This window comes from Austrofundulus limnaeus, unplaced genomic scaffold (genome assembly GCF_001266775.1).
Source record: "Austrofundulus limnaeus strain Quisiro unplaced genomic scaffold, Austrofundulus_limnaeus-1.0 Scaffold980, whole genome shotgun sequence".
Classification (NCBI taxonomy): Eukaryota; Metazoa; Chordata; class Actinopteri; order Cyprinodontiformes; family Rivulidae; genus Austrofundulus; species Austrofundulus limnaeus.
In genome coordinates, this window is record NW_013953382.1 from 2182 (window position 1) to 10567 (window position 8386).

General features: G+C 38.5%; 1 protein-coding gene and 1 long non-coding RNA gene across 4 annotated transcripts; both read left to right on the forward strand.

Annotated features, from left to right (window-relative positions):
- Positions 1-137: 137 nt before the first annotated feature.
- On the forward strand, positions 138-6679 carry gpatch4 (G patch domain containing 4). 2 transcript variants are annotated; one of them, XM_014029967.1, is made up of 9 exons: positions 138-234; positions 791-908; positions 1518-1591; positions 1669-1761; positions 2003-2119; positions 2249-2364; positions 4320-4370; positions 4482-5073; positions 6554-6679. In XM_014029967.1, exons 2-8 carry the CDS (start codon positions 830-832, stop codon positions 5062-5064), a joined length of 1113 nt encoding a protein of 370 aa, XP_013885421.1. In that variant the 5' UTR covers positions 138-234; positions 791-829; the 3' UTR covers positions 5065-5073; positions 6554-6679. The 2 variants fall into 2 exon arrangements, with proteins under 2 accessions (XP_013885421.1, XP_013885420.1); XM_014029966.1 differs by lacking the exon at positions 6554-6679 and having other exon boundaries at positions 4482-5406.
- LOC106533603 (uncharacterized) lies at positions 916-1511 on the forward strand. Of its 2 annotated transcripts, none has more exons than XR_001312256.1 (3): positions 916-1049; positions 1086-1226; positions 1302-1511. It is a non-coding gene; the product is annotated as an uncharacterized LOC106533603 (long non-coding RNA). The 2 variants fall into 2 exon arrangements; XR_001312255.1 differs by having other exon boundaries at positions 1086-1179.
- Positions 6680-8386: the final 1707 nt, after the last annotated feature.

Sequence of the window (8386 nt, forward strand, 5' to 3'; positions counted from 1 at the left end):
TATCTATCTATCTATCTATCTATCTATCTATCTATCTATCTATCTATCATCTATCTATCTAATCTAATCATCTATCTATCTGCAGTTCTCCCTCTCCTCCAGTAGGTGGCGGTGACGCGCTGTCAGTGAATCAACTTTAGAAAAACGTAGAAGAAGGAACGTGTTTCCGGTGTGAACTTCCGCCGGCAGAAACCTCATGTTGTACAGCAGAGACCGGCCAGAAAGTCGAACCAGGTTTGTCTATGATTTACTTTTTATTAGAAGAATTAAATAGATTTAATGTTTAGCTTCATCTGGTTATAATTATTAGCGGTTTGGCTACGTTTGTGAACAAAGGACCTTCGGTCTGTTTGATACTTAGAACTGTTCATTAGATCCGACAGTTCATTTATTTACTGTTAAGTTTCAGGTTTTTAGGTGATAAAATAAGTATTGAGTGAAAAAGCAGCGGAAGTTCAAATAAAAACTCTGAAAAACCTTCAGCAAAACCAGAAATATAATGTCTGGATCAGAGCTTTTGTTAGATGTTGAGTTGCTTTATCCCCATCTTAAATTTTTATTGACAAATAGAATATTTGTTGCCTTTGTAAAGAACCAAACAGCTTTAAAACAAATTAGGAATTATAATCTTTTCATGTGTTGATGTGTTTCTTTCTTAAAACTTAAACATAAAGAGTTTATTCATGTTCCTCTGTTATCTTCAAACAGCCTTATTTTGAATATTAAAATAATCTTTAAATCTGTTGTTCTTTTTGTTATGTTTTTTTTAATGGATGGTATTTTCCTTCAGATCCGGTGTTTGTCTCTGTGGAGCTGACTGACCAATCAGATGGCCGAGGTGGTGCCAGAGAAAAGTCGTGGGTTGAAGTTTGCAGAGCAGCAGCTCCTGCGTCACGGCTGGGAACAAGGTGAGAGGATGTGTTGTCAGATGTTCAGGTGGATCAGTCGGGTCCAGGTGTCTCACTCTGTCCTCAGATGTTCAGGTGGATCAGTCGGGTCCAGGTGTCTCACTCTGTCCTCAGATGTTCAGGTGGATCAGTCGGGTCCAGGTGTCTCGCTCTGTCAGGTAGATCAGTCGGGTCCAGGTGTCTCACTCTGTCCTCAGATGTTCAGGTGGATCAGTTGGGTCCAGGTGTCTCACTCTGTCCTCAGATGTTCAGGTGGATCAGTCGGGTCCAGGTGTCTCACTCTGTCCTCAGATGTTCAGGTGGATCAGTTGGGTTCAGGTGTCTCACTCTGTCCTCAGATGTTCAGGTGGATCAGTCGTGTCCAGGTGTCTCACTCTGTCCTCAGATGTTCAGGTGTCTCACTCTGTCCTCAGATGTTCAGGTGGATCAGTCGGGTCCAGGTGTCTCACTCTGTCCTCAGATGTTCAGGTGGATCAGTCGGGTCCAGGTGTCTCACTCTGTCCTCAGATGTTCAGGTGGATCAGTCGGGTCCAGGTGTCTCACTCTGTCCTCAGATGTTCAGGTGGATCAGTCGGGTCCAGGTGTCTCACTGTGTCCTCCTCTCTGCAGGGAAAGGACTCGGGCGAGCTGAGAACGGCATATCGGAGCCCGTGAAAGTCAAAGTGAAATGTGACAAAGGAGGAGTGAGTCCAGCTGCTTTTTGATCCTGGTTCTGCTGCAGCTCCAGGTTTCTGAGGTCCAGTTCTTGTTTTTCTCTCAGGTCGGTCATAAAGAAGGAGAGCAGTTCAGCTTCCACTGGTGGGATCATGTTTTTAACAAGGCCTCAGCCAGTCTGCAGGTGGAGACAGACCAGGTACGTCCAGTTTTTATTTATACCTGATCAGTCGACACAACACTCTGTTGTATTAATGCAGATTATTTCTCCTGTGATGATAATCTGGATTACATCAGAATAACTGTGACCGACTGAGATCTGGCTGAAAGAAATGACTTATTTACATTTTAAATGAAAAAACAATGTTAAAGTTTGGAAAAGTCACTTTATTCTCCAGTTAAACCAGTTTTAGTTCAGTGAGTTCTTCCTGTTTTATCAGAATGGGATTAAATTAAAGAAGACGGCAGAAGAAGGTGAAGAAGACGGAACAATCTCCAACAGAAAACCACGGAAAGCTCTGCTGGCAAAAAGCAAACTTTACGGATGTTTTGTGAAGGTGATGATTGTTCTGGTTGTGTTTAGTCTGTGATCTTTGGGTTCTCTTCAGAATGAGCAGAAACTTAGTTTAAGTTAAAGTTTTATCTTTTATTGTGACGTGCTGGTGTAACACGACTTCCTGTTTCAGTCGGCCACGCTGCTGTCGGGCCAGGAGCAGCCAGAACCCAAATCATCAGTTTCAGACTCCAGCAGCAGCTCTGAGGAGGAGGAGGAGCAGAAACTGGATCTGTCCAGCACCACAAAGTAAAACCTTTCTGCTCAATGAAATACAACCGTTTTACCAGCTGATATTTCACAATTTAAAAAAAAAATCTAATGGATGTTATTTATTACAGCAGTTTTTTCCCCTTACGATTAGAAACCACGATGATGTTTTCTTTTGACATTCTGCTGTATTAATAACTGGGAACTTTAAGATGTCATGATGTCATCTTGAGAGGACTGGTGCTGATGTTGATTCTTCATGGTCTCTGTCTGAGCTTTGTAACGGGGTCCCCTCCAGAACGAGGAGGGTCTGAATGTGCAGCAGGCTGGAGTTACTCTGAATGATGTAACTGCAGCTGGTAGAAATGCAAACAATTAATCGGCTTATAATTAATTGTATAATAATGGTTTATTAGATTAAAATCTGTTCTTATTGATTAACTGATAGGAAACACGTTGACCCTCCGTCAGTTTCCTCCTCCTCGAGCTGAAAATATAAAAACCCTCTCTGAACGTAAAGACTCGTTAATACGTTATTACGTTAATAAATTCTAATAATAAATTAATAACTTGTTAAAATCATATTATTTTCATCAGTTTTTCTCTCATTCAGCAGCCTAATAGTTTTTTTATTGTTTTTGTTAAACATGCCCAAGTTTCATAAGAAACTGAGAAATGCACATTACTTTTGTTTATTCAGTCAGTATTTAATACAACTGGCAAAATAAATGTTTCAAATTATTGCTTCATTTTTTAAGTCAGCATATAATAGAAGATAAATCCTTCCTGTTATGGAAAGTTACCCTGTTGTAACAAGAGAAAACTCAGATTTTTAAGAAAATGGCTGCATATCAATTACCAATAAGATCAATCACCTTTTAGATTAGTTCATTAATCAATAACTTGCACCTCTCATAGCTGGACTAAACATAGTAACAGGTAGGGCTGGGTGTCCTGGCCTGTTCTCTAGATCGATTCGATTTAGCTTCACAAGGTTCTGAATGAGTTAATCACGATTCAGTTCGATTCAATCTGCTCTTAAATAATGAAAATGGATCAACTGTTGCAAAATAAAATATCACTTTTTTCTCTTCACGATAAGGACAAACTTAAATTAAACAGTTAAATCTTGAAGGAAAACTGTCACAAGTTCAAAAGGTTTTAAATTAAACAAGAATTGCAGCTGACAGTGTTGTTGGAGGAATTCATGTTTAAATAATTAAAACTAATTTTGATAAATAAGAAGTGATGGAATAAGGTTACAGGAGAAGAGTTGGGCTGATATAAATATACTTCTGCCCACTCCTTTAGAGGGTATGAAAACTATATATTTGTAATGTTTCTGTTAGTTTCTGTTATGTTCAGTATAACTTATTAAAACTTGTTACTTACACCTTATTAAAACAAACTACAACTTTTCATCACTGTGGATTTTATTAAGACGTTTCTTAAAGTTTAAAAATAATAATATTGGTAACAAAACTAAAAGATTTTGTTAGAATGTTGTTTTTAACACATTTAAACATGCTGTGGAGAACAGTTTCAGTCAGATGTTTACATACAGTAGTTTGGTTCAAATCTAACACGTAGGAGCTCAAATCTTTACAAATAAAAGTCTCCATGGTCTCTGTTATCTGTACGTTCTGCTGAGAGTCAGCTGATAACATCAGTTTCTTTTGTTTTGATCCAGACAACTTGTTGTCAAAGGCTAATGTTAGCACTGAACGCCAGTCAGATGTAAATATACGGCAAGCCAGGAGGGAAAAAGTCTAGAAATGTGTTTCAGACGCGCACAAGAAGCCATGTGGAAGAACTGATCTCATGTCCTGTGAATCGATTTTCACAAATTTAAATGAAATCTAAACTTTTTACCCAGTCCTGGTGACAGGAGCTTCTCTAATGAGTAATTTAAGGTTTCTTGGATGTTTTTATGTTTTAACTTTTATTCTAATCTCCAGTCTGGCATCAGACACTCATCCTGTGATTCTCCACAGGCTCTCTGACTCTGAGCTGATGAAGGTCTGTGGAGGACGAACGGCTCACAAGTAAGTCAGCGTGATTCCTGAAACTGATCTGATTCCACGTGAGGAAACTCAGAAACTGTGAGAATAAATAAAGCTGCAGAGTCCCGGCGCTGAACCTTTGTCTGCTTTCAGGGGAGCGAGGCACGGACTGACCATGAGCGCCAAGCTGGCCCGGCTGGAGCAGCAGGAGGCCGAGTTCATGGCCAAGTACGGCAAGAAGAGCCAACACACGCCTTCTTCATCAGTCTGTGTCGAACAGACTCCGCCCACTGTTGGATCAGAGCCGACAGAGGAGCCTCGCAGACAGAAGACTAAGAAGAAGAGATCCACAGAGAGATGTAAGGAGCTGAATGAGGAGGAGGAGTGTGAGAGCACTGAAACAGACATTAAACCAAAGAAGAAGAAGAAGAAAGATCAAACCAAGGACAGACTTCCTGCAGAGGGAGACAGAAACTGTCGAATCAGTGAAGGAGCTGCAGAGTTCAACTCTGACTCCAAACGAAAGAAGAACAGGAAATCTTTAAAAAACTACGCTAAAACACCAGAGGAAGAGGGAGAATCCGTCCAATCAGGTGACAGAACACAGGAGGAGGCAGAGCTTACAGAGAGCCAGAAAAGAAAGAAAAGTAAAAAAGACAAATTACTGACAGAGAAAAGTGACGAAGATTTGTTTCCACCAAAGAAGAAGAAAAAATCCAAACTGACGACAAACTGATCTCAGCTGGTTTTAGACATAAAATAAATTTAAATGAAATGTTTGAAGTTTTCCTCTGATTATTATGAACATTTAGACTTTTTTAGATTTTTAACTCCAGCCAACATTAAAGATGAATTTCTCTGCAAACTGCAGCTTGTTTCAGCTGATCTCAGAGGTTTCAGTAAGAAGAAATGTTTTATTTTAATCCTGGGTTGATCTGACAGAACATGAAATGTGATCTTTTTTCAAAAATCTCATTAAATCTTTAACTCAGAGGAAAGTGATGCTTTAAAAATTTATTAAAGATGAAAAACAGTTAAAAATTCATGTTTTTATTCAAATTAAACGTTTCAAACGTCACAATGTTTGCTGATTCATATGCTTTTTATTATGTTGATTGAGTTTATTTTTCATTAGAGCAAGTAAGCAGTTTGTCTCTTTATTTACAGAACATTATTTAAAAGGAGCAATAAACCATTTTATAAAAGCAACAGGAATGTTTGAAAGTTCGAAGCCTGTCTGGTGACATGGAATTAAAATGTTTCACGTGGCTACAAGATAATTATGTTGTGGTCACCACGTAGCTAATTATTGTTGTCGTTTCCTTGCAGACTGTTCGTTGTTTACATGAACAAGTCTGAATTAAACTTGTAAGAAAAATGTTAACTGTTGTGCACAGTATACTGTATATATATATGATAAGTTAATTCAATCTTGAACTGAATCTATCAATAATTTCATGCCTTTGTAAATGAAATATATATATATAATAACAGTACAGTGAGTTGATGAAAAAGAAACATTTACAGTAAAAAAAGCAACACAATAGGTTTAAATGATATAACAAAATAAATAAATGAATGGGCTATTCAACTGGTGTCCCGTGGGCCACATCCGGCCTGTGGGTGACTTCTATCTGGTCCGCCAACGAGCTTGCCAGCCCACCCCATCCACAAAAAATATATTTTTAAAATTTAATTATTTTGATTTTTTTATTTTAGTTTATTTAACCTGATAAAAAAATGTGCTTCAAATCATTTGTATATTTTAAATTTATGTTTCAATGCAACAAAATAAAAAGTAAAAGATAATAATTGTTCTGTTGCATGCTGCCGTGTTTCACCGACCATCAATGGGCAACCCCCCCTTCGTGGGGGGTTGGGGTGGATGTAAAGCCCCCAAGCTGTAGGCTTCAAGTAACCCCGGCCCCCCAGGAGCGATTTAGTTGAATAGCCCTGATATATGATATTGTTCATTAAGATATACAATAACTATATTAGTACTTAACATCCGTGTCACTTTTAAAAGTTTTTAAACCTGAATATTTGAAACAGCGCAGAGAAAACAGGAAGGAAACTAAATAATCTTTGTTTCAACTTTAAATCAATCAATTTTATGATTTAAAGGTGATTCAACAAAAACAGACAGCAGTTCTGAGTGCATGATGAAAAAGAAAAACCGAAACAGTTTGAACTAACTGGGCCAAATCTGGGCTTTACTCTCACAGATGAATCTTCTCAGTGCTGACGATGGCGGAATAGAGATCCAGTTCTGTGTGACGGGGTACGCAGGATTAGGATTCATCAGGGTATAAACACTTGCATTCCCTTGATAGTACCAGAACCTTAAATGACAAACATGAACATCAAAACATGTAAAAGGATTCTTATTTAAATAATTACAATAACCTAACATAACTTAAATTACAGTTTGTATTTTCAGATTTTGTTCATTTTTCTACTAATTCTGTGACGTCCTGCTTCTTACTTGGTTTTCTTATGAACGTTAAAAAACCCCACCTGAATTAAAAAACGTAACCCTATACCAGACAGACACAAACAGTTTTTAATTCACAAACAACACTACTAAAATCAGTGTGAGTACTGCTGCTGGATCTGATTGAAGCAGATTGGAATAAAGTTTTTGTGTTTTCTGCTATAATAATCAGACTTCTATTTATTGATCTCACATTTCTTTACAGAAGTGCAACCAAAATATGTACTCATGTTTATTTTTGTATTGAAATATGAATTTAGGTTTTTAATAATTAAATAATTTTCTAAGAATTTTCTTGACTTAAGAATCGAATGATTTTTTGTTTGTGCAAAATAAATAAGTCAGTAATGTTTGGAGTAAATTCAATTAAAAAAAGGTTGACAAGCTTTAGAAAGTCGTCAAAAATTTTATGATCTTATTTGCCTGCAAAAGGAGTGTGCTTTTTATTTATCAGTATTACGGTAAATATTTTCTCATAATTATGATTCACCCGTTTTGTTTTACAAACTAAGATTTTACCTTTACATTTCCCTCAGGTGACTCTTGTGTTGTGACTGTCAGATGTTTGTGAAAGTGATTTAATAATCTTGTAAATTTAAAATGCACAGACGGAGAGACACTGCAGAGTTTAACAGTCATTTCATCCTGGAGAGACTCACACAAAGACAGACTGCAATTAGGAAGTAAATTTATTTACATGAATGACAGAGTTTGGCGCTCAGATCCCGGCAGAGGATGTGAGTGCTGTGAGATGATGAGCTGTTTGAGATTTGGGGTAGGAGTATTTTCTCCCCCCAAAAAGGAGGCTGAGGCCGAGTTGAGGTCGAGGCCGCATGAAACTGGAGGCAGGATAACGAGTGGAGATTAACGGAGGTGACTTAAGACACTGCAGGCTGGTAGAGCCAGCCGCTGAGGATGATTGAATGTGCACAAGCTGCTCTATTCCCCCCCAAAGAGGAGGCCGAGATTTTAGATCGAGGCCGCATGCCTGGTGAAGGATGGCAATGAAGGGAAGAGACCTACCGAACTGCAGGCTGATCAATAAAAGCCAGCTGCTGAGAATGAGTGTGAGCCTGAAAACGAAGGGTAGCTACTAAAGACGCAAAAAAAATGTGAGCTGATGAATTAAGGCCAGCCATTGAGGACACCAATGAGACCTGAAAAATTAAAGGCTGATACTGAGTATGCGAACGCGAGCTGATAGATAAAACCAGCTACTGAGGACGCAAATGTGAGCCGATATCTTAAAACCAGCTACGCGGACAAGGATGTCATCAGAAAGATTAAAGCCAGCTACTAAAAACGCAAACATGAGCTGATAAATTAAAGCCGGCTACTCAGGACACCGATGTGAGCTGAAGTATTAAAAGGCAGCTATTGAGTACGTGAATGAGAGCTGATAGACTAACACCAGCTACTGCGGACATGAATGTGATCAGAAGGATTAAAAGCACCTATTGGAGACGCAAATATGAGCCAATACATTCACCGGCCACTTTATTAGGTACACCTCGCTAGTAACGGGTTGGACCCCCTTTTGCCTTCAGAACTGCCTCAATTCTTC

What these genes read in the sequence shown, in the direction of transcription:
- gpatch4 (XM_014029967.1), top strand. Translation starts at nt 830, where the DNA reads ATGGCCGAGGTGGTGCCAGAGAAAAGTCGTGGGTTGAAGTTTGCAGAG. An exon ending in TGAAATGTGACAAAGGAGGA is followed by an intron (nt 1,592 to 1,668) that starts GTGAGTCCAGCT and finishes TTTTTCTCTCAG; the next exon opens with GTCGGTCATAAAGAAGGAGA. An exon ending in GATCTGTCCAGCACCACAAA is followed by an intron (nt 2,365 to 4,319) that starts GTAAAACCTTTC and finishes GATTCTCCACAG; the next exon opens with GCTCTCTGACTCTGAGCTGA.